A 26,413-nucleotide genomic window follows, 5' to 3' on the forward strand; every position below is an offset into this window, starting at 1 on the left:
CTGTTTTCCAGGATTGGATCAGCCTGTCTCTCCATCTGAAGTATTAGTGAGGGAAGATGGTCTTTTTCCTTTGGAGCTGGTGTGTTGTCAGGACCTCCATCAGGTCCATTAATCGTCTTGTGGCCAGATGGTCTCACACATGCTTTTCTTTGTTCTTTCCTCCAGAATGCTCATAACAAGCAGGCTAAGAAATACCTTATCCTGGATCCAGTTTGGCCAGTATAGTTCTGATTTCGGAGTGAATTCCATACCTCTTCTGCTAGAGGAGAGCCCTACAACCCTACTCTTGGATTTCATAAAATGACTCAATCCAGTTTCACTGTTAATGGCTCATAATCTGAAGATTTTAGACGGTGTGCCGTGAACAACTGTTGATGTTCTGATAGCAGAGAGGATTCTGCTAGGTCTATCTCATCCTGTCTCAATCAGATTAATTTAGAGGTTAATGTCTTTCTTCCAGTCAGAGACCTTGTTAGGAACTAAATCTTGTCCACAGGTCCTTGATGAGACAGATCTCTTGCCTGTTTGTGTTGGCAACTGGCCTGTGTTCAGAAGATGTAGCAGATAGACAAATGGCACTAATACTAATACAATTGTGAAAGAGTAAGGTGAAAAAAAAAAAATCAGGACTCTCTTTTTGTCTATACTTGGTTTAAGCTGACTGTAAGGCATCCTGGAAAAAGACAGAGGCAAATTACATCACTGAATTTATTTGCAGCTATAAGAGTTTGCGAGATCAGACCCTGCAGTGATACTCACTCAATACTGCACCCAAGTCTTTTTGTCTTTCTTTTAGTCTATACTTTATGTATATAAATTTGATGGCCTGAATGATTTTTTTCTTAGGTATTAAACATTTTTTTTAAGTCTATGGGCTTCATTTTACCTTGATCAGTATACCTTTTCCTGTGCACTTCCTTGTGTGTATCACTTGAAATAATGAAAATTTTAAAAAATAGTTTAAAAAATCGTTGAACTGAAGGCAGAATGGATGGAAAGAATGGATGCCATCCTAAGCTGTTTTAAGTTGTTCTGAAACCCACTCTTTGGTATATAAAAATTTGCACTAGGTGAAGATGCTTGTTATCATTAATCATGTTGTTTATTTTTTGTATGTGTGTCTAAGATGATACAGAAATTCTGTACCCATTCTGAACACCAGAAAAGGCTCAGGAAGTCTCAACAGCTTTTTGTGTCTGCAGTCTCTAAGTCTATCCTAGACTTAGACTTAGACTTACATGCCAGTGTTTGGTTTTGAATCTCTCCTAAGTTAGGAATGGCAACCTACTCTGGAGCACATGCCATGAATATGAACATTTGTTTTGGGGAAGGAAGGCTGCACAATTAACAGTAGGTTTAGAATAAAATATTCCTTTTTTGTTTTGTTTACAAACGATCAGGAATTTGGATTTGGTGGTGAATAATTTTAAGTGGAGAAATATGAATGCTAAAAAGCAGTGTAATAATATGTCTGCAGAGTACTTTGAAGATGAAAAGCTGTATATACTGTAAACCTTATTACTATTATAGCTTAATCTGTGGAATAATTAATCTAGCATAAGCAAAATGTAGATTTTTTTTTTTAATGTACAATATAGTGTTTCAGAAAGTCTAATGCACCTGTGTATTTACTTTCACATTGTAACTTAAGAAATTAATACTTTCATATTTTTAATATCTATGTGTTGCAAGTTACTTTCCAAACCTAGAGGCAGTTCTAATCCAGAACAGCCTGTCAGAAATATGAAACATCTAGGCTGGGAGGAAAAATAGGTGGATGTGTTTTTTTAAAAAGATGGTATAAAAATACTGTGTGATGAGAAATAGGTGCGTGTCAGATACGGAAATGTTTGGGGGGCAGTCGACCTTAGGCTTGTACTGTGACTTTGGAGAAGACTTGAGTGAATTTAGTTAGAGAGCCATGCAGGTGCGAGATTGTGCTGGGAAGCGAACACCTGCCAGGCTGCACCAGATAACTCAGCAGCTCAGCGGCATTTTCCCAGGCTCCCGGATGAATGGTCCGTAATAACCGTGGGAGAGGGCTTCCCGCTGCTCCACGCTGTACCACGGCCTCTCCTTTGGCAGCCTGCTGGAAGCGCAAGTCGGCTTGGCTGTGACTCCTTTGGAAAACAAGTGCTGCTGGATAGTCTTACAGGGGAGAGTCAGTGGCCGATACTTCCTCTCGGTGTCGTGGGACTATGAAATATAACAAGCAGGGCAAATTAGCATTCCCTTAAAAGGCAGCACTCACTGCTGCATATTTCAGCTGAAACTGAACTGTGGCTTTTCCAGAACCACTTGTATTCAGTCACATTTTGGGTGTCAGGGTCTACTTATTTTGCCGAGTTTGGGATTTTTTGATTTTGGTTTTTTTTTTTCTGTTTCTTTTTGGAACCTGGATCTGATGAGTTAGGTGCGCAGTTTTGAAGGAAGAAAAACAAAACTCCAGATCACCAAGAACAATTTTATTTCTGCTTCCATGTTGGTAATCTGCAAATGGAGCTTTGTCTATGTTGCATGATGAAGGGGAAACTGAAGGTTGGACCAGCTGGATTTGCTGAGCCTAAGATCTGTGAACTTTCTCTCTGTTGCTGGCTGCAAAACATTGTATGTAGCTTGAGGTTAAAACTTCCATGGTGTGCTTAAAAGGAGCTAGTGATGGATCATTTGGTACATATCAGTCGATCCCTCCTTCCAGATATGATGAACAGCAGCTTTTTGGTCCTTGGGTATACACTGGCTGTCTTCCCTGGAGCATAATCCACAGCTTGCCCAATGCCAACATTAGTATGTGCTAGTATATAAACAGCATTGACGGTGGACAAGTCTGGAATTGAGAGCAGACTTAGACTCATGCTGAGTAACTGTGTTGAAAGTTTAAAAAGCTGCAAGTTGCATGAAGTTGTCAGATACAAAGATTTTCTTGTGGGGCTTATTTTTTAGTTTCTTATTTGATGAAGCAGAATGTTTAATTGGATAATATATTTCTCTTGAAGGAAGCAGAAAGAGGATATCACACTACTTATGGTTCTGCAGTAACTGACAACTTTAAAACTAGGGAAGTTTTGCAAACTGCAGCTGACTATGGATTAGATCAGATGTGACATACAAGAGAGTTTCAAAACAGTTGAACATAGCTGTGTGATACTTTCAAAATACAGGTATCCTGCATGTAATGCATCTTAAAATTCTCGCAGTTGGCAATAAGTAACAGCAAATCATCTCTTCAGGCTTTTTCAGCAAAGTCAGGTAGTACCTAGTGATGGAAACTAAAATTATTTCTAGTGGTAGTCCCTCTGGGCTGAGCGTATTAGCTCAGGTGCAACTCCCTGTGAAGGCTTTGTAAGACTTTCAGACTTAAGCTGGCACTGCAAAAGTAATGTAGAGGTGTCTTGATCTCTTACATAATTACTTATTTTGTTAGATTTGAGGTAGATCTTCGCTTCTGGAGAAGAGTAGCTAGCTGAATCAAGGACCTTTAAGAGGAATTTGAAACTGTTCTCACCATTAGTGAATCAAATATGATCAAACTCTTAATGTCTTGGAGAATTCCAGGACAGCAAGAAAAATAAACAGATATACAAGTCACTGATTCATAAAAGAATTTCAGGAATGAAGTATCGTGCTTTTCCCTGTGAAAAACAAAAGATATACACTTTTTCTTTTTAAATTCCTCTCACGAAATATACATTTGGAATATCCCAGACAAATGGAGGTGAAAAGACTCGTTTAATATTCATTCTCTGAAGATTTGTTTGCAAAGTTGGTACGTTTAGGAATGTTACTTTTTCAGCTTTACAGAGGTCATAGTGAAAGATGCTATTATCACACTAATAACTTATTTATACACAGGGAAAATTCTTTGATTTGGATAACCCTACTAAACAACATTAAAGAATTGTGGATGCCAAACTGGGAATAGCTAAAATTAATTTTCTTTAATTGTGCTCGTAAATATACAGTTAATAAAGCTGGTGGATTACATCCAAATTTTTCGCTAGTGCTCATCATTTTTAAAGGATGGTTCGACTTGTCACATCTTGACTTGATCTCTAAAGGGAAGTCAAATTTTAGGTATCTTCCTGAGGGGAAGGAAAAAAGATGGCTGATAAATTTCAAAGGGATTGATGGAGATCAATAACTGTAGTTCTTAATGAGAATGACGCTGAACAGCACTTGATGGTGAGCTCCAGGAGCTCTTGTACAGGTAGGAGGGCTGTAGACTGTGCAGGAGAGGTCATGCATTTTGGGGCTTATACTTAGAAATAAGGCATGCCTTGGAGCTTGCTCAGTAGAGATTGAGACTGGAACAAACAGGCTTTCCTTACTTCTTTTTAAATGGTTAGATTAGAACAACAGCAGTAGCACTTAATTTTCTAACTTTTCTGTGGTAATTGCACCTAGGATATCTGACTGTCTTGGAAGCAGCAATCTTGTAAAACCCATCCAAGTTAGGGGAAACACCACTAACCCTCTTACGTGCATTCATTTTAGTGAGGCTTACAGAGAGACTATGGAGGAGGAGTCACAGATGAATTTCAGTGGGAGTTAGGTTGCTAAATACCTTTATGAATCAAGTCCTAAGTGATTTACTCAGGGTCATTTGGGAATTTAAATAGAACAAAAGTAAAAGCTGATTTCCTTAGTCTAGTAGTTTCTTTGCCATAATATAGTCCCTGCTGTCCTTTTCTTATGCTCCTGGTGCACGAGGATTTCTGTCGTTCTCAAGAGTAGAAACTGAAGAAGCCTCTGTGTATGTTACAGGTATCTGCCGGGTCGGCCAGGCTACCTCTGTCCACTTGTAGATACTGAGGAGTTTAAATGTATGCATTTCTCACTGAATTCAATGGACTTGAAGATAATTAAGACCTTTCATGTTTGGTTTTTTGTGTTTGCGGGTTTTTTATAGCCATCTTTTGTTTCTCTAGAAGGCAGTTAAGTAAACGGTCATCTGTAGTGTTCTTGTAGAATATGTATGAAAAAATCATAGTGAATAGGACTAGCCTATTGGACTAGTGACTGTGACACTAGGCTATTAAGCAGATGACACCTCTGATCAATTAATTGATTTAAATTTGTTTCTGTGGTTGGATACCGGAGCTTGGTGGTTAGTAAGTTATTTTGTTTTTTCCCATTTCAGATATTAATTTCTTGAGACCTCAGTATGAGCAATTTCTTTTTAAAAATAATCCTTTAAAGTTACATTTTATTTTGTATTCTTGAGCTGCTGCTGCTTTGTCTCAATCCTGTCTTTGCAGATGTGCAACACTTTGAGACCAGAATGCCCAAGATAACCTTACACTTATTATTACCCCTTTGTTTTATGTTGCAGCCAACAGTTTTCACATTACTGCCTACTTTATGAAGAGATGGGTTAATCTCCGTTGTGCTGAAGGGAAACGTTATCGTGGTAAGAAATCAGTTTCTTATAGTGTTACTTAGAATTTTGCATTTCTGGGAGAAAAAAGGGAACATAAACTAGTACTTTGTCAGACTTTGATCTACTTAATCAAAACTTCTTTCAGAGCTTGTTTTGTGGTTTTTTTGTTGTTTTGGTTTTTTTGTGTTTTTTTTTTTTCCTAGAGGATGTTTCCTAAAAAAAAAAAAAAAGTATTTCTTAACATATGATGGATTTTTTTTAAAACTTAATTTTAAATTTGTGTATGCCTTGCCGCAGGGTAGTCGACTAAGCCACACCAAATTCTGTAAGAATGATGAGACTCAGCATTTTACTGAGTCTCTGCAGGGTGAATCAACCAGAGGTTGCAGTATGAATCACTTCATTACTGCTCGAGTGTCTTGTGACATCAACTGTACAGTACAAGTGTATGCAAGAAAAGGCTTTCATTCACCTCAGTCTTATAAAATCTTTACATAGGTGATGTCATTGGACCAGATCTTTTTTTCATGTTTTCTCAAGCCAATATGCTGTGTAAGGAAGTGATACCAATCCTGTCCTGCCAACAGCAATAAAAAGGATCTATAACGATCACTGCCCTTTGTGTTGACCTTTTTGTATTAAAAAAGGCAAAATAAATCAATTAGGTGCACTTAAAAGTATTGAAGACTTGAGTGGATATTTTAAAATAATTTTTATTTTTATAGGAATTCATTATATTTGTAAATATTTAAATCTCTCTTCAAATGCCAACTAGTTGTTTTCTAAGGCCATATTGGTTAAAGAGATTGGAGTGTTGATTTTAAATATTTCATCAGACTTGTTCTGCCACCCTCCTGGAGGAACAGTTAGAATAGAACAGCAGAATGTCTGCATTGCTATCTCAGCATTGGTTTCTGTGTATTAAATTTGAACTTTTTTAGGCATCAATGAATACCTTAAGATACTTCCATTTTGTTAGCCAGCAAGTGAGATTGTTATAAAATGTAATGATAAAAATGTCTAACTGGAATGAACTTGCCCTACTAGCGCAGCCCGAAAAAAGAGACTATGATGGTACTGTCAAAACTTTGCTTCCACGTGAAGTTCCTAACAAGAAAGGAACTTCATTTTGCTAGGTTATGGTCCCAATAAATAGCAAAATAAGCAAATATCCTAAAAAAAAAAAAAATTATTAATTTGGCACCAGTGTTTCCTTTCTGTAAGATACCCCTAGTACCTCACAAATAAAAACCAAACATTGAGCCTAATAGAAGAAGAATCTTGCATATATTAATTGGTGTTGCTCACTCAATATCTAAAGTAAACTTACCCAAGACACTGTTATTGGAACCCCACATAACAAATTCAGTCCTTGCAACAGTTGTCCAACTTTTCTTGTATAGCCCATTTGGAAGATGTCCGTAGACTGCTCGCAGTTTGAAAGCCATTGTGCTAGACCTTTGCGGGTGCCTTTTCAGGTCTTGAGGATACAAGCAGGGAAGGAGTAGTCTGGACATAAGGCACAGCATGAATGCTTCCTTGGACACAGTTTTGCTAACAGAGTTGATATTTCTGAAGGGATTATGAAAGGCTCATATTCATTATCAAGTTATAGTAGCTTAGCAAGCTATTGTGCCAGTACAGATGCATCTGAGGTCTCTGTGTATGCTTTTTCAGCCAATGGCAAATGCAAGGTAATCTGTTTCAACATCCCCATCTTTTCATTGTCATGACTCTAGAAAAGTCACTGCTGGTATGCACTCAGAGGGTTTTGGCAGATGCTAATGGAGATAGGCTGTTGATGAAGAAGCAGTACCTTGTAGAGAGGTAGTTGCCCATATGGATGACCTCATGGTCACTGGCAAATTGCGCACACCATGCCTATACTCAATTCGCTGTGAGGAGATATTCTACCAAAAGAATCTATGAGGTCTACCTTGTATTTTTTTCTGTGTGCCTTGTCTCTTTCTTGTCCCAGAAAATAAGGTGTTACAGCTTGTTTTTGAAGTATAACACTTTAAAAATTAGTAACTCCCTTTTTATAAAACCAAACCAAAACAAAAACTGACATCAAAAAAATCTGAGCTGAAAATACAAAGATAGTAAACTGGAAATAATCAGATATGTAAAGTAAATATCCAGCTGTGCTCTTTTCATAGCATTGCTAGGTACTGAATAAAGCTTTGTCTGGTCTGTTCTAACCTGAGAACCCTTCAATTTTTAATTCTTTGTAAATAGAAACTTTTTGTGTTCATAACAAACCATGTGATCTTGAATAAAATATGTAATTTGGTAGTAGTTAACCAATTAGTTTAATGACTTCAAAAATCACTGTAGTCAGAGTTTGAAACACTTGGCCTTATGCTGAGTTTTTATGCCAAATCCTGATTGAATATGTTGTGCTGTATTACAAACATAATTTACAGGTTTTGTGATGAAAAGACTCCTCACCAGAATAGCACAAAAGAAATCATTGTTAAGTGGTTTGTCTGTTGGTTCTGTCTGGTATATTTGTCCAGGGGTGCAGGTGGACTGATTTGCAACCATGACTATCCTCTTGGGAATTAAACTTACTCTGACTTATTGATTTGGTTTTGAATGGTTTAAAAAAGCAAAACAGAAGGAGGGAGGGGGTATTGAAAAGAGTAGGTAAGAAACTAATAGAGTGCATAAAGTGAGTTAGTGTGCAATTTAAACAATAAATTATTTTGTTTGCTAAAATAACATGCATATATGTTGTCATTATGTGTGGGTTTGAATATGGTTATAAGTTTTGTAATCTTCTTTTCAATTCTTTTTGTATAGAGCTACGTGTGTTTCCAGACAGATTTATAGTTTGTGTCAGTAAACTTGAATCTAATCCAAGTGCTTGGACATGTGAAAATGATGTATTGGTATGTACAAAACCATTCTATAGATTTTTCTGGTTTATTTTATAGTGTAAGATGAATGTTTATATATAGATGTAGTTATTCACATATTTGTGGCTGTCATCTTGGAACCAGAAAGTCACATTAACAGTTGGGCCAAAGTATTCGAAAGGACATCCTGATGTGAGTCTGAAGCAGACAAAAATGGGAATTTTTAGAAGCTCAGCATTTTCTGAGCCATATAAGGCTCAGAGAAAAAGACCATGTATTTAGAAAGCTACGTATGATTTTTAGCACCTTGATTTAAGGATCTTTTTTCTGTATATTTTGTCCTTGTAACATTTTGCTTTCCAAAATTATTACGGGGCAGTTTTTAATGTCCATGCGTTTCTTGTATGTTTTCTTAGCACTTGTTCTGCAAAACAACTCAAATGGATCAATGCTAGCCCTGCTGGGAAAAAAAAGTCCCTGAACATTTATGGAGAAAAAGGCACTGGTGTGTAGTTAAATACCATAAACAATTCTACTTAAATATTTCATCCTGAAGGCTTTATCAGGGTCAAAGGCTTATGAATTTTATGCTGCAGTTAACTGCTGATTGTCTCAGGAGTGCTCACATTGACCCAGGTGGCCTGCTATATGGCAGGCAGTCTCTTCTGCACTCACAGTAAGAGTCAGAGTTACGTGCTGAGGTCTATGTATATTTTAGTAGTTTATCTTAAATGTATTACAGAATATTTGACCCTTGAAAAAAAGGTTTTTCTTCTACTCATTCAACTTAGTATTTTTTTAATATCAAGCAGCGTGTTTTTATTTGTTATACTAAACGTAGATTTTTTTATCTTGATTCCTGGATGGGTAAGTATCCTTAAATGTCAAAGGATCAAGCAAATGTTTTTCTCTCTCAGAAAAAAAAATCTAACTGCTTTAGAAGTACCGTGCTGTTTTGAAAATGATTACTTTCTCAGTATTTTCTTGAAAACTACTTAGATGCTTTAAGTAGAAAATCCCGTCTCTGCATTTTTACTGAGAAGTAATTATCTTTTTTTTTTCTTGCTTAAGTATCTCTTATGAGATATCAGATTCCCCCATTTGGTATTTTTAATCTTTCCATAAAATAAAAGATGAGACATTTTCTTTAGTTTCTTTCACATGATTCTGTCTAGTAAGGAGAAGGCAAATGAAAAATACAATGTTGTGGACTTTAGCCTGACTGTTTCAAAATTTGATTTTGATCTATGGAAACTCCTTGTTTAAAAAGGGAGTTTAAATGTTTTTATGTTAAAACACAAAACCCAATCCCCCCCCAAAACCTCTTAGTGGGATCATATCCTAATCAATAATAAAGTCTTGGGAATTTGCTTTACTTACAGATGCGATACATGTGCATAGAACTGGCTGGAACGGTCAGTGTGGTATGTTGGTAGGAGAGAGTAAGATAAAGTTATCCCTAGGCCATCTTCCCTGATTTCAAGAACTAACAGGATGTGAACAGACTCTCAGCAAATGTTAAGGAGTGTGTCTTTAATTTTTACCACTCTAACTTAAAGGGTCCACTGCAGACTGTTTTGTCGATCCAGAACTTTTTAATTTTTACCACTCTAACTTAAAGGATGATTCCACTGCAGACTGTTTTGTCGATCCAGAATTTCTATAGCATGTTGGTACGGAATTTGTTACATACTCCAGTTCAGTACTTTGCCAAACTGGGAGAGTGTGTGTTTGCCACTGAGAGGTTATTTCAAGTTTTTTGCACTCTAGAAGTAGAGGCTAAAGACCTGCATGTTGCGTGTGTACTTTTCTCTTTGCAATTTAGCAGTGAGTATGTTTGAACTCTAGACTAGACTACAAAAGACCACCTAGAAGACCTTTCCGTTGATACTGTCCAGTGTATTCCATCATGGACTGAAAATGAGGCATATGTTTTGGTTCCCTCTGTATGTTATTTCGGTTTGAATAATTTCATAATGTTGCATGCAAGTTCTTTGAAATGTTTAATCAGCTCACACCCTTCGTTTTGAGGGCCTATCTGTGTTCTATAAAAGTAGTTGACTATACATTAATGGAGACTTTGTCACTTTTCAGTGTTGCTGAATGTCACTGCGATTGACTTAGTCATTGACTTAACAATTTTTCTTAATTTTTTTTTTAAACTGCTTTTATGCTGGTTTATGGTTTGGGTCAAGCTTTCATTCCTGAGCTCTGTCAGGACAGGTCAGGCTCAATGCCCTGCTTTCCCATTACTTGAAACCAGTTTTATGTCAGCCCGATACGTGTTTCTTTTACTCACCAGAAGACCTTTCCGTTGATACTCTCCAGTGTATTCCATCATGGATTAAAAATGAGGCATATGTTTTGGTTCCCTCTGTAGAAGACCTTTCCGTTGATACTGTCCAGTGTATTCCATCATGGACTGAAAATGAGGCATATGTTTTGGTTCCCTCTGTATGTTATTTGGGTTTGAATAATTTCATAATGTTGCATGCAAGTTCTTTGAAATGTTTAATCAGCTCACACCCTTCGTTTTGAGGGCCTATCTGTGTTCTATAAAAGTAGTTGACTATACATTAATGGAGACTTTGTCACTTTTCAGTGTTGCTGAATGTCACTGTGATTGACTTAGTCATTGACTTAACAATTTTTCTTAATTTTTTTTTTAAACTGCTTTTATGCTGGTTTATGGTTTGGGTCAAGCTTTCATTCCTGAGCTCTGTCAGGACAGGTCAGGCTCAATGCCCTGCTTTCCCATTACTTGAAACCAGTTTTATGTCAGCCCGATACGTGTTTCTTTTACTCACTGCAACTCTCTCTCTCTTCACCTGTCTTCAGCACTTTAGTCTTTGCCTTTTCACTGCCTTTTAGGTTATTCTCTGTATCTCTGAAGTAGGCTGTGCTTAAATGAAGAGTTTCAAGGCATGTTGCCAGATATGAAATGAAATCCTTGTGTCCTCCGTCTTAGGAAAGATCATAATTAGATTACTTTTGAGATATTCACAAGCACAAACCTTAGCATTAATTACTGAGAGAAGCAATTCGAAGCTTTCTGTGATGCATCTTGTAAGACCAGGGAAAAGGTGGATTAGGCAGTCTCTGTCAAATTAGCTTTAAGCATAAACTAGTAAAAGATTTGAGAGCACTTCTAAGGAGTAGAGCTGAAGTAAAACAGAAGAAAATCTATTGATAAGCAATTTTCTATTTTCTAGAATCTATTTAGAAATGGTTTTTTTCTGTGGTCATATCTAAAAATCAAGCTGCAGGCAGTAATAATCGTTTTGGAAGAAGGGAAATTTCTATTAACAACACAGCAAGTTATTGAAAATACATAATCATATCTAAAAATCAAACTGCAGGCAGTAATAATCATTTTGGAAGAAGGGAAATTTCTATTAAAGAAACAACACAGCAAGTTATTGAAAATACATAAGCAAATTGGAACTCTCAAGGAAAAGATGGAAGAATAGCTTAGCTGATTAATGCTAAGTTTAAACATAAACCCATTGTTTCCTGTTTTGCCAAACTAATCTAAATTGGAAGTCTCAAGGAAAAGATGGAAGAATAGCTTGGCTGATTACTGCTAAGTTTAAACATAAAACCATTGTTTCCTGTTTTGCCAAACTAATCTTGAGTAGTTTTATCTTGAAAAAGAAGACAGTTTTGGGAACATGGCAAAAGTGGAAGCCCGGGGAAATATGTAAGAGCTCTGGAGACATTAGTCATCTTTGTCAATGACGACGTCTCAAGGAAAAGATGGAAGAATAGCTTGGCTGATTACTGCTAAGTTTAAACATAAAACCATTGTTTCCTGTTTTGCCAAACTAATCTTGAGTAGTTTTATCTTGAAAAAGAAGACAGTTTTGGGAACATGGCAAAAGTGGAAGCCCGGGGAAATATGTAAGAGCTCTGGAGACATTAGTCATCTTTGTCAATGACGACATTTTCTGGATGATTATTATGTAGAGAGCTAAAATGGAAAATTGGAAATGGGTTATCTGAAGAAACAGTGGAAATGGAAATGGGTGGAAGGCTTATTGAAGGCTTGTGAGCATTTGAAAATGTGCTAACAATGGAGTATTCATTGATAACCACGTCGACTTTATACTAGAATCTATGAGAGGAAGCAGTTGTAGGGGAAGTATGAAGGATGATGATATTAAAGTGGAAATTTGAAATTACCGTTCATGTGAAATCAGAAAAGAAAGTGGAGAGTAGGAGGTCCTGTCTTGATTAAAAAGATCTCAGGGTTTCCACTGAACCTTGTTAAGTTACAGAGAATATTATACAAAAATAAAGATTCTTTTCCAAACAGAGTATTACTCTTAAACCCAACCGAACAGAAAAACCTGCACAGGTAGGCGAGGAGAATAAATCCCCAAGAGAGAAATAGAAGCAAACTATTTCATCATCTTCATATGTGTCTCATTTTATAAATTGTGTCGTCATGACATACTTCAGGTACATTAGAGAATTATCTTTCTTAAAACTCATAAGAGCATAAATGACATGATTTGCTTGGATTCTGATTATGCTGGGAAAAGGCTTCTGGTTCTTTCACGAAAACTTGCAGACTTAGCCGTGCTTAACAGGAGACTTAACATTAGAGTGTATGCTGCTGCAATAGTGTGTCTGTTGGAAGGCAGAAGGAAAACTTTTTTCAGATAGCAGCAATTTGTAAAGATTAGTAGAAGACTTTATGTGGAATTTAGTCATCTTAAATATTTTAAAGACTCTTTTATTGTTAAGCGAGATCAAATTGGGTAGGGGAAGAAGGAAACACTGTGAAATACAGTTGTACAATTCACCCTGTGTAAGTACTGATCTGGGCATGGAACTGTGTGTGTGTATATATATGTACATATAATATCACCGTTAAACTGCTGTAATGGTGGGCTACTACTGAAAAGGTCAGTCCGCATCCCCTCTAGTTCCAGCTACGTATTCCTTTCCTTTCGGGTTACAATGGACCAAGTGATTCTTCAGTCAAGAATGAATTAGTTCATTGACTTGATCCAGCAGAAAATGATTTGTTTGTGAAGTTTCTCTGTTTTTTATTGGAGGATTAGTTTTCAGTCATGTCAGTTCACTGAACCAACTCATCCTGTACCCACACAGTTGCCAATTGTGACACAAAATATGTCGCAGGAGCATGCAGCCTGGATTTGAATGAAGAAAGCAGGAGCACCCCTTTAGGTAGCAGCTGATAGTTACCCTGGTTTGGAAGTAACATCCAAAACACGTTACATTTGTTGTAATACTTGTCTTGTTGAAGGTTTTCAATTTCATTATCCTTTTTCAAATTTCATCAAATCTAGTTTTCATTGTTTTCAGATAATATGTCTAATTCTTTTCAGTCGTTATAGGAAACACAGCTAGAGGAAAACAACTTACTATTAACCTGTAGTTGGGTAACTGTATGAACAGGGTTCATTACTTTTTTCAAAAAGGTAGAGAGGGGAAACTGCAGACTGACGAACCCTGTCCAAATACCACATCATGGAACAGGTGAAGAATTGCTTTTGTCTTTGGTGAGTTTTCCACTTTTGACGCTTCAAGCTTCTGTCACGTTTTTCTAGTCATCCTTCATATTCTGCTGAAGCTGAGGCAAGACTGAGGGTACTGGAACAGGCAGCCTCTCCTGCCTTCTCTTCTCCTACCCAGGCATTCTGGTCCTCAGTGTCTGTCAGTACTGGTATGCGTGGGGAGCTGACTTAATTCCTTGATCCCTCTGAAAACAAGGGAGTTCTTATGTTTTGGGGTTTTTTTGTTATTTGCATGGTTAGCTTTCAGCTGGATCACTTCGGTCAGACTCTCACTGCATGGCTGCCTAAATGCTGGTGTTGATACTTGGCAGGATCATGTGTTGGGAAAGGGTGAGACTTCCCTTTCAGTGTTAGGGTAGCTTTAAATTAGCTTGAATCATAGGACTGCTCTCTCTGCGAAACTGCATCACAAAGTGATGATACTAAATTCTTTGACTTGGTCATAAGGAAGAAAGCTATGGCAGTTTTACAATATTCCCTTTTGTCCCAGCTGTCTGCCTCTTCTCCTTGGAGATTACCACTCCTATAGCAGAGGCTGCCAAAAGGGCTGTGTGCCTGCATCTCATCTTGCTGCATATCACAGTCTTGTGGATTCCTGCTCGCCAAACTTCCCATGTTTTTAAGCTAGTACATTGAATTGCGGGTGGGAGCAGCTGGGCTGTATGCGTGTGTGTGTGCTCCCTTCTGCCAACTCTGCAGTGGGGGTAGGAACCTCCTGCAAAAGGAGAGGGAAGATACCCGAGAGCGGTAATGCTGTGAATTGCCTCAGTGCGATTTGTCTGAACTTGTCTTGGTTTCTGCTTATAGATTGCAAACTGACTGATTTATTTTCTGCATGGCAAAAGTCTAATAGCTGTCTGCTGTTTGTTATATTAATGAACCAGGGAAGTGGACAAATGATGAAATGAAATCTGACACAATGATTTGAATTAGTCAAGACTGGAGAAGGCTGTGGAGAATTTCAGAGAAACCTCACAGAGCTGGGTAGAGGGGCATTAGGACTGTAAATGAAAATCAGCTGTTGATAAACGCAAGTATTTTTACTGAAAAGAGCAATTACAGCGTTCACACGTACCGCTGAGTGAATTAACTGTACAGTCTCTGGAAAAAGGCCAAGATATTGCTACAGTGAACTGATTTGAAAATCTTTTCTCCATAGCATTATTTATCCGAAAAGCAGACAGAATATTAGCGTATATATGGAATGAAATGAAAAGTAATAGTTAAATTGCCTTAAAGCTGTAAGTTGAATACATCTTCAATAAAAGATTAGATACCTCTCCTTGTGCAAAATCCAGATGAAGGATAGCAGAAATACAAAAGGTCCTGTAACTGCAGTGTAAATGGTGAAGCACATAAAATGATTTCCATATGAAGCAATCTTTAAAAAGTAGGGACAAATTGAATAATCTTTTACTGATTTTGGTAGGTGCTTCTTGTATGAGTGCTCCGGTTGATTTAAATGCAACTACTTAGCAGCACTCACAGGATCTCATTTCTCAAAGCCTTGTGGTTATTTAAGATATTATCATCTGTCATCATCCTTTCACCTCCCTCATTTTCCTCTCCCCTCTCACTCTCTTGCTGTCATAGCTTATGCTGGTCGTTAATGCGGATTGCAGCTAAGATGCTGGACTTTGCACAGAGTGATGCTCTCTCCTCTTTGCAGACTTTGAGAGGACGGGCACCTCCAGCAAAGGTGCAGGGTGGGAGGCTGGCGGTGATAATGTTTAAAACTGCAGTGAGCTAAAGGTTTTCTTTAGCTACTGTGCATCTGCAAGATTTTGATGACTCTAGGACTTTAAAAGGTTTACATTACTTCAGTTTTTAAAAATAATTCTCTGTATTCCTGTTGGGCAAAGAATATTTGACAAATTTTTTTTTCATTGTTTTAAAGAGCAATCCGTTCCTCAGCCTTCAGCAGAAATCTGTTAAGACTAATAGGAATTTCATAACTTGACTGAACAGTAAGCTGAAATATATGATGGTAAAGTTCATGGAAGGATTTCTGAGCAATTTGTAATGATTTGAAATTATTTGGAGGGTCAGATCCCCAGTGTGAGCTCAGAAATCTTGGGGGCTTTGAGGGGGGGGGTGGTGATGTTTGTTTTGGAATCCAAGCTCAAACATTAACTAAATTGTTGAACAGTAATTATCTCCTGGGCTGTGCAGTTCTGCCTATTTTACGTATTTTGCTTCTGTGTAACCAGCAAGATCAAGAGTATTAGTTATTCTTTCCAAGATCTCCTACAGTTGTTAAACACTATTGTAACTGTCTAAAGAGAACAGTTGTTTTTAAAATTGATGTGTTGTCCTCCAGATTTTTTTTCTGTAAGAACTGAAGTTTTAAGCATATGAATCATGTTGTTGTATACATCGTGTACATTAAGTAGTATTCTGTTATGTCATATAACCCGTGGTGTATCTGGAAGGATAAATATGAAGTTTTCTTCAGTATTCCTAGTAGGTGTTTAGATGTCTGTACTGGGTGACTGTGATATCCATTTAGATTTGGTAGGCAGATAGAGGATCCTCATGTCAGACTGTTCAAAGCTGTAGTACAGGATTACCTTGCTTTTTCAGATACTCATGTGACAATTGAGTAGTAGATTCTTTCCCTCGTGGTTTGTTAAGTTGGGGAAAGGGGTCGAGCTCCACATAAAATTGCTGTAGTCTTATTTTGTAAAGGAGTCTTTAAAGTATAAAGCATGTATATCTTGCATGCATGTCTTCTTTCATAACTACTGGAGGCAGGAACCTTAAAATTAATGGGAAAGGCTAGCTAAAGATGCATGCTTTTAAGACATTGGTTTTCTTTAAAAAAAAAATAAAAAAGTAAGCATTACTATGCTTTACATTTTTCTTCAGTGTTACCAAAAGAGGTTATTTTGGTTGAAAAGCTATTGTTTTCTTCTCCATTTCTTATCAGTGGATACTTTCTCTGAAGATAGAATCTGAGTCTTGTACTATCAGAATATAAAATCAGAATGATTAATAGCTCAATTACTTAACATTAATTTTAATGCTTTTTGCCTTCAAGCAAATATGTACAGCATGTAGCATGTGCTGCTGAGTATGTAAATAAATCGCTTGTTTCAGGAGCACTTTCTGTGGCCTTAGAAAGTGTTATATATGTTCTTGCTATCAGTTACAGATGTGTATTGGTTTTTGATCGATTACAGATGTGTATAGATTTTTGAAAAGGTCCCCCTGCAACTTTTTTTTACGAAGGATCACATTTTATTTGTTTTATGCCATTTACAGCTTATTAGGAGTTTTTCTATTAAGTGTTCAAATGCAAATCTAGAGAACTCTAAATTTCCTACATTCAGAGTAGTCTGGAATTGCTGCTGTACGTGAAATACAATTGAAATCCAAACAAAAGACTTCAAAAGCAAGAAGGCATTTTCCTGTAGAAGTCATATGCTTTAAGCTAATCTGATGATGGTTTGGGGACCTTTGGAGTGTTTGCAGTTGCCAGGACTTATGTACTGAGTGAGAAACCTGGCTTCACACCTTGTATTTTGAGAAAGTGGAATGTGTATCACAGGGGCTTGTAACAGATTGGGCCAACTCTTGGACTAAATAGTACAGATCACAGGGACTTTTGAGAAGCAAAAACTTAATAGTTAAAATCCATGGTGTCAAATCAAAATGAATTTTGGTAGTAGATAATGAAGACTGTAGTGATCCAGGAATTACATTTTTCTTTCTGTGCTACGCCATGGGTAGGTTATACAGTTCTGCTCCTCACCGGAAAGATGCAGTTTTCTCTGGTTGTTTCTCCAATTTCCATCTTGAAAATAATGTATTTTGTAAAACCACCAGCATTCCTTAAAAATAGCTATTTTAAATGAAAAATCAGTATCCTCCTGTGTGTAATGTGGAATGATCCTTGATGTTTTTTACTGGCACGTGCTGACATAGAAAGCAGGACAGTCCGTTTTAAAACGGAGAGCAATATTCTGCAAGTCCAATCAAGGAACTGCATTTCAGGTTGAGAATAATATCCATTTCTGTACTTGGAAAACTTCTATGAATGTTTTATGATGTGGTAGGAGTTCATAAGTAGAATTGCTAGGACAGATGCATCACTACATTGGAAACACTGAAAAATTTGCATTGTGAAATTGTGGGAAGCTTTTCCTTCATGTGGGATGGGAGAGAGCAGAAGACTAAACCGAAGTCCTGTCTCTGTCAATTTTCTATCAGTTAGGTTACAGTATCTGATTCATCCTTCACTGACAAACCTCCTCACTTGCTTTAGGAGCCCTTTTCTGTTTATTGGATTGGAAAGAGTCCTGTCTGACCTCTCTGATCTGCCAGTCGCCTGGTAGAACTGTTCTGAAACCTAGAGGTTGTCCTAGATAGTTGAGCTCATGATAACTGCTTAGGGTTGACATTAAGAGAAATCGTGCAATTGCAAGCTCAGAGAAAGCTCCCCTAAATAAGTGTTTCTGTCTGATTTGTTTTACTAATTTTAATTTTATTCAGTTGTGTGTGCCTGGGATACTTTATTTCATTGCTTCATTGCTAGATTTATTTGGCCCATTGATGTTTTCTGTTAAGTATTTTTGATGAGCAAGTTGAGCCACATTGATAAATGCAATTCAGAAACAATGTGTGGTTTTTATTGGTTTGTTTTGGGGTGGTTTTTTTTGTTAACCAGACACAAAATTTAATTATCCCTTAGTGTTAATTCATCGGTACATAAGCATGTGCAACTGTTATCATGAGAAGAGTAAGACACAACTAGAAAATAGGAAACCCAACAAGAGACAGGAAGGGGAGCAGCCTTGTTCACTTTAGAAGTTTTTCTCAACCCAGCATCCCAAACCCTAGACTGAAAAAAAAAAAAAATCAATATTTGTATGAGTATTATTGTCAGGATGAAAAGGCCAAACCTTTCATTCTTCTTCAGGATAATCAGTTGTAAGTATTCTTCACAAGTGCACATCCATGAGTAGTTCTTTTACAGGTATTTGTGTTGCTGAATTCAGCTGTCCTGGAGAGAGCTGCAGATGGCAGTCACCACTTCTACGTTTTTGAGGGTTTCTTTTTCATTTTGAGTGAGATAGTAAGTAGAGTAAGACAGTAAAAGAATGACTTTCAAATTGATAAGCCTTAGAGCAAGTATGTTCTGTGCCTAACAGGGATGTTTCTCTGTAGGTCTTAATAGTTGGTTTTTTTCCCAGACGTCTCTTTGAGTAAGTACTAAGGATCTTAAAACCAGGTTTTGAGAGGCCAGTGTTATGAGCAGGTAGGGCAGTAAGACTTTGTAAGCTTCATTTCTGCAGACCCTTCTTTGCTGAGTTTTACTGACAAAAAGGAGTGAGCTTACCCTGGGATTTTAAGAGCACATATTTCTAATAGAGCTTGGCAGTTCAAGGGCTAAAGAAGCATTTTAATCTTTTGTGCCCACCCAGTCTCTATACAAATGTAAATATGTCTGTCTTTAACAATTTGCCAAGAAATGTGGTTTTAATTTGGTAGCAGCAATCCCACTCCCTGCAGCTCTTTCAGAGTCAAGTCGCAAGTCTGGCGGTGCTTTGACGTTTTTCTCTGTCATGGTGTCATTGTTTATATGATGTCTGCTTCTACTGTCCTCCTTTTTATGCCTGGAATATTTTTCTTTAATTATTTCACTGCCTAAAAGGAATTTGGGATTACTAGACAGGATGAGAGCAGATTAGCTTTTTTTCTTTCTTTAACAAGTCCTGAAGTTCCCATAGGAAATAAATAGCATTCCCAAAACAGACAGTGTTTTTTATTTTTTTTAATTAACTAAAATTATTAAGTCTAATAAAGAAAATAAAGGAAGTATCACCAATAATGGCTGAGTGTCTTAGTAGTGTACGGAGTGCCCATTGTTGTTATTTATGATTCTCTCTGCCTTCTATTGTGGACTTATTCCAGCCTTAGGGAGTTTACATCACTCCTAATAGCAAAAGGCTCTCTGGTTCCCACAGAGTCTTTCAAAGGCTGACTCATATGCCTTATGTTAATTGTTCAGCTCTCAAAATACAGCACTTACAGGGTGTGGTTCCGAGGGGAAAATCTGCTGTACTTAGAGGGCATGTTCAGAAGTGTTTCACATATAAATCATTTTGATTTTTAATTTTTTTAATGCCTTAACCCTTTTCTGTCACTGCATTCTGTGATAAGTTATTTGAAAACAAAACAGAAGGTTGACGACGGCGTAGTGAGGCAATGTGTTAGCCCTTCAACTTTGGACCATTAACTCCAGTCTGACTCAACTCCCAAGTGACATGGCTTTGGCACCTTTGCCTCTCTCCAGGGTCTGCTCTTCGCACCCTGCCATGACGGTACGCTCCAGGCAACGGCCGGGCACTGCTCGTAATCAGCTGCAAGTTAGAACCGAGGTTTATTGCTCTTCTGCAGTAGTGAGTACGTGTGGACAGGAACTGTCCCCAGTCCTCCTCTGGATTTTGTACGAGGTGCTACTTTCCACGCATTGCTTACCACATCTAAAAGAATTGCCTGAGTGGACTGGTGATCCTGTCACGATCTGCTGTGGTGAGGACTGAAGAAGATTTAATAGAATTAGCCTTACCAGTTACCATAAAGCAGAAATGCTTCTGCTTGTGCGCCTCTTCTCTGGCTAAGTAAGAGTGCTCTCCAGCTGCTTTGATGCAGAGTGATTGTGCAAGATCCTTCAGTCTGAGTTGTGTGAGTGTTACTGGAAATCAGAATAGTTTCTACAGACTTTACAGTTAAGAGTCTGTGTCTTCTCTTAAAATTAGCAAAGCTCTTGAGTATCTTAATAACGTTCATTCTTTAATAGTTTACAAAACATGAAAATGTATTTAGTCAAATCAAGGGAGTCCATACCTCTAACCAGAATAGAAGCAGCAATTAATCCCTCAGATTAAACGAGTTAGGCTTGATTTCTGAGGCCGAAATCACATTGCACATACGTCCCATGTGTTTTCTGCCTGCTGTAAACACATGTGTTGCAGCATTAGTGGACAGAACTTCATGCATCTGTCAGTACACACAAACACGTTTGTGTAATTTGCCTCTGAAAGGAAAGCTCAAAACAGCTGTAGTTTTTTGAACTCTCGAAATGGCTTTATTTCTTTGCCTGACCACCCTCTTTCTGCTTACAAAATAGGAAGTTGTTCTCACCGGGTTATTCTTCTGGAAAGAGCAGTGAGGTTTACCCTCTCTCCTTTAAACTACAAATAAAAATAAAATTGGGCAGGACTTAATCCCCTAGAAGCGACAGGTTCCTGAGGGATGTTCCAGGCAGCGGTGATGAACACACTTTGGCCTTGCCCCTCCACAGTCTTTCTCTACTTTCTTCAGTTCTTTTGTACCGCCTGGCTCCAGTGTGCTACCTTCATGGTGCGGAGCCAGAAACAGTATAAATAATCACTGCCTACATTTGATGAGCCCCAATCAGAAGTTGCATCATGCAGGCCAATGAAGAAAAATGCTGTCAAAGAAAAGGAGATGCACAAAGCCTCTTCTCTTCTTGACTTTGACACGGTTTTTTTTCTCCCTTCTCTCGATAGCCTCAGAGATAATGCTTTTTTGAAGTATGTGGTGGTTAATAGTGAAGTCGGCAAACGGCCCTTTTCTGATTGCGATTGTTTCATTGTGAAAGGAAGTGCTCACAGCTTGAAGAAAAAGAGTATTTTCCTTCCCTCCCTCTCGCCCCAGTCTCGTATTATATAAAACCGTGGTGCTGCTGTTAGCTGAGAGCAGAAAGAATTCCCCTGTTGTCCTGTAGTAGCCAACCACTACAAGATGTGAGCGTTTGAACGTTAGTATTAAAAGTTTTAACCCTTGCCTTCTTAAATGAGCAAATAACACTCTTGTATATATTTTTGTAAGTATGGAAAATCATGGGAATTCTTCTGGGAATAAGTGTATAGACCACTGCGCCAGTCAGTCTCTTCAGGAAAAAAAACTGACAAACATGCTCCTGTCTGCAAGAGAGATTCCTGGCATTTGTCACAGTTTGAGCCACAAAGATGTCAAATATTTGCCAACAGTTTCCTCAGACGGTTTGGAAAGCTACATCCTTTACATTTCAGTCTTGTTTGTTTGCGGTATATTTTAGCGTATGAAATAGGTTCGTTGGGAGTCTGAAAGGGGAGAGAACTGACTAGACTCCCAAATATTAAAAGATTAGAAATAATTCTGTTTCTCTTAGACTGCTCAGATCAAAATAATAGAGAACATCTGTAAATCTTAGTATTAGAAAAGGAGTTTTATGTTGAATAATCATAGCTTGATGTGTCATGTTTTAAACCGGTATTTTCTTTTGGAGCAGAAAGAAGAATTTTCCAGTGGGACATCTGAATATTTTACTGAATCTGCTGAGAACAAGCTTAAGATTAGTCTGAATGAACAAATAAAGCAAGACATCTTGAAAGAAATGTATGTCGTTATTCTTTCTAAGGTGTTAAATTTGTAATCTGGTAAAATTTGGGTTAAAAGAATCTAGCCTATATAGTAAAACTTCAAATAATATAAACTTCTTTACAAAAGGTTATTTTAAATTACTAAGAGACTGCTACTCTAATGTGGATAAGCACATAAAATGATTGTTGCTGTTTCGTACGGCATGAAAAAAGCTATTACAACCCACATAGATATCTCATATAGGGCTAGTCAGAATCAAAACAGATTATTTTTTCCTTGAATGAAACTCTGAGCCAAAATAAATATGTGATGTTTGAATCTGGTGAAAAACACTTTGCAAATACATTTTTTGTTCATTTTGAGAGTCTGCAGTGTAGCTATTAGTCTGGATCTTTGATCACAATTCAAGAGTGTCCCTGGTGTAGTGGATGGGAAGGGTTAGTTGATCAGCTGAACATTTTACTGGTCCTCTGCTGTGACAGGATGCCATTCCTACTCGTGCAAGCTGCTGGTAGCCCCAAATCAACTGGGGAATCAGGGATTTGCAATGAACCCTGGCAACTTCTCTTTTTGCCCATGTTGCCTCATCTGTGTTGACTTTAGAAATGAGATCAGATTTGGAGGTATGCCAGCTACCTATTTTGGAAGAGCCCTCTTTCTGAAGAGTTAGATGTGCCCATCTGGGAACTGCTCGGCATCAGCAGAGCAGCAGAAAGCGGTCTCAGCAGGGGACGATCTATACTAATACCTTTAGACTCAAAATGCAGCTTCAGTACTTGTGCATGAAGTTCATCTTACAGCCTATGTGAAATCTAGATTTGTAGGTAACGTGCTGCTGAGGAGTGTTTATGTACTGATACTCCATCGGGTCCCTTGTGATCCCATTTTCCTGCATAATTCCTTTTAGAATATCATCTACTTGCATTAAGTCCTTCCCAGATGAACGGGCCTGATACTAGATGAGTAGTGGTTAACTTTCAAGTAATGCTTTGAAATGTCCTGGGAAAAATTCCAGAGGAACATTCTAAAATAGAGATTAGAAGCTCTCACAGAGACGCGCATGCTGCCTCTCCCCGCCGGCCCCCCTCTATTCTTTAGATATATGTTATGCATGTGAATATATGGAAAGGGTTTGAAATCATTTAAGCACTTACAAAATACTATTTTATCTAGCCAGTTTGGGAAGGAATATACTTATGCCGTGTTGACCTTTAACATCTGTAATGAATCCAGTTCTGCCTCTTGGAATAGAATGTGAACTCCTTCATGGCTTAGTCATTAATACATAGGGTTCCCCTAGTGCAGTGGAAAATCAGATGGGTAACACTTGTTATTATCCACAGTAGACAAACATTACTGCTTGTCAAGATGATATACAGGGTTGTTTTTTTTTCACATTCAGGAAGAGAGTTGCCCTAGTGGTGTTTCAGAGTTTGTAAGAAGGGCAGATTGAGGCAGTGAAGGTTCTTTTTTAATTTAAAAACAATTTTCCTTTTTATTGCAGTGTCAGAAGGACAAAAACAAGGAAGAGTAGCACAAGCAAACCTCAAATCAGCAAGAACTCCAAGAAGACCTATCTTGACTCAGTGGACTTGCAGACAGGGAAGAGAAAGAATGACTGTCAGCCTTCTCTCAGTCCTCAGTCTGAAGTGAAACGTAGGAGTGCAGGAGTGCTAAAGGACTGCATAAATACAGCTGGGAGCAACTTGGAGCTTCCTGTTTTAGAGCTGGAAAATGAAGTTAATCAGACACAGCCAGATGCTGTTAGCAGCCAGCAAAAATCTCACTCTGTGGAGTGGTTGAAGTCGAGTTTTCTGAGCGAGGACCCTCCTTGTAGCTCTGAGTCAGCACCGCTCGGTCCAAAACAAAGTCAAAAAGTGACCAAAACACAGGGTCAACAAAAGAGCTGTGGTTCAGAAGAAAAGTTAGAGCATTTGAAAAAAGTATCCTCTGAAGGGACTGTAATTCCTAGCAATACAGAAATGAGTAAGTGCGACAATGATTGTTTAGGTCCGTTCCTGGAGGAGAAGACCCCACTTAATTCCAGGTTGTTTTCTAAACAAGACATGCCAAAGACTGCATCTGATGAGGAGTCGCTAACTTTGAGAGAAAACCTCTCCCAGCCTCTTTCTGTGAGGAACAGTATAGTGCAGACAAGCCAAAATGAGCCAAGTCCAACCACTGCAGAATTACCTGTGATGCCATCATCTTGTTTAGAACTGCAGCTTGCGTCTTCAGAGAAGCTTATCCAAAAAAGAAAAAAAGAAGTTGAAAATGGTCTCAGGAGGTTAAAACTGCGAAGGCTTAAGAAGTCATGAAGTCTGAAATGCTACCTTGATGGCATGGGTGGACAGCCAAATTTGTGTTTGGAAAGCATAAGCAAAAAGTAGGAAGCAATTCAAAATAATGAAAAATAATAAAAATACAAAGTCAAAACTTTTTAAGAAAATTTAGTTAACTAAGTATCTCAGTCCCTTGGAACCATAATGAAGGTAATTCTGTGAAGTCTTTAGGAATTAGACATTAATATGGTATGAAGCAGTGTAGTATTTATAGAAAGAAAAATCTCTTACAAAATAATATTTACTAAGCAAAATTTTAGATCTATATATGTTTTAGTACTATTAAAAAGTCATATCAGGTGATGACAGCAAAAGTTAAAACTGCTTTCGTGATCTGTTAGCAGCTGCAGTTACTCAGTGTTTTGCTTGTTTCTGAACACATAGTTTATTTCAGTAAAAAATTAATCCTTTCTCTCCCTGTGTTACGAAGTTCATAGTTTGCTCACATGATCTTTACAATAGTAAGGCGAATTGAGGTTATTTCAAATAAATCTTTAACCAGGATGTAATGTTGCTGATAATTTAAGACCCACTGTTTCAACAGGATTTCAAAATAACTAGCTTCTGCAGTTTTCATGTTAACATTTATTTCTCACCCGAGTTGTGGATACAAGTGATCATGTATTCAGTCTTTGGAAAAATGAAGATTGGTTTTATATATGCAGTCACCTGGATGTGCGAACGTTGCTATTGGGAAAAGTTCATACACAAACATGCGTACGCATCTTCATGCATTCCTCTGTCAACATCAGGCCTTGTTTGTGTCCAAGGACAAGACACTTTTTCACGTTAGTGATACCCGAATTATTTGTTATTTTAAGATAGAGGTAATTTTTAATTGTACAGTGCTTTTTCATACTGCTTTTGTGACTTATATGCTAATGAGCTACGGAAATGTAACTTTTTATTTCATGCTTATCTTTTTTAAATGTTTAAAATAAAACTATAAGCAATTTTCTTTCATCATTCTCTTAAAATCACTGTGACCACGGACATTTTATGGGAAGCAGTTTTGAAAAATCTTACCGACATGTACTTAGGACCGTGGATATCCTCATTTAGGGTAAGAAGGTGGTTCACATCCATAAGCATTAGAGTTGGTAGTGTAGGACATGTCCTTATGAGAGTTAGCAACGGGGCAGTTGACAGTAAGACGCTGTCAGTTGAGCAGCATCTTTCTGCTATAAATAATTTCTGCTTTTGCTATAAATGAAAAAGATCCTGCATGCCTGCTAGAAGACATTTTCTCCTTTTTCTTTCAGCCTGTTTGTGTGATGTTTCTCACAGTGCTTTGCAATAAGGTTGCTAACGCTTGCCAATCTTCAGACTCTGCAAAAAGGTCTTTCCTAGTAGCAGCAAAACCGAGGCTGCCCGGGAACCTGGGTTTGGAGGAAGAATAGCCTGAGGTATGTTTACTGTTCTCTTTTGTATGGACTTGAGATGCTGGACCAGGAAAGGGAGAAAAAAGCACCTTTTTGATGGACTTAAAAGAGGTATAAGGACGTTTAATTAAGTATTTGTCGGAAAAAGAAGAGTAATTAAAATAGGAATAATTTGATAACTTATATTAAAGTCTTGGCATAGATTTTCTGGGTGGCTTCTTTAAGTTCTTACAGTGAATAAACTGATAAAAAATGGTACAGGCATGTATTCTAGGCTGCAGTTTTAAAATTCCATTACTTCTGCTTTGCCTTGGATCTTTGCAGTGTTGTTCTTGGTAGTAACAGATACCTACAGGAGAGTTTTAGATGATTATGCAGTGACAGACATGTTGAGTTTGTAAAATCATTTCAGTTATTTCTTTTCATTTCATTCTGGTTAGGAAAACGACCTTATGCTTGCTATTGCAAACTGGCGAACGCTCTCATTGTATCTGTGAAAATTGTCGAT

General features: G+C 37.7%; 1 protein-coding gene across 1 annotated transcript; it reads left to right on the forward strand.

Moving 5' to 3' along the window:
* Positions 1-5,280: 5,280 nt before the first annotated feature.
* On the forward strand, positions 5,281-24,499 carry SLX4IP (SLX4 interacting protein; the record flags this gene model as incomplete). Its single annotated transcript, XM_009699525.1, has 4 exons — positions 5,281-5,410; positions 8,186-8,274; positions 22,090-22,196; positions 23,686-24,499. Coding segments are annotated over 4 exons (1,140 nt in total), but the record flags the coding sequence as incomplete, so codon positions are not given.
* Between the last annotated feature and the right edge of the window lie 1,914 nt (positions 24,500-26,413).

The sequence above is a fragment of the Cariama cristata genome, unplaced genomic scaffold (assembly GCF_000690535.1).
Source record: "Cariama cristata isolate BGI_N322 unplaced genomic scaffold, ASM69053v1 scaffold11574, whole genome shotgun sequence".
NCBI lineage: Eukaryota > Metazoa > Chordata > Aves > Cariamiformes > Cariamidae > Cariama > Cariama cristata.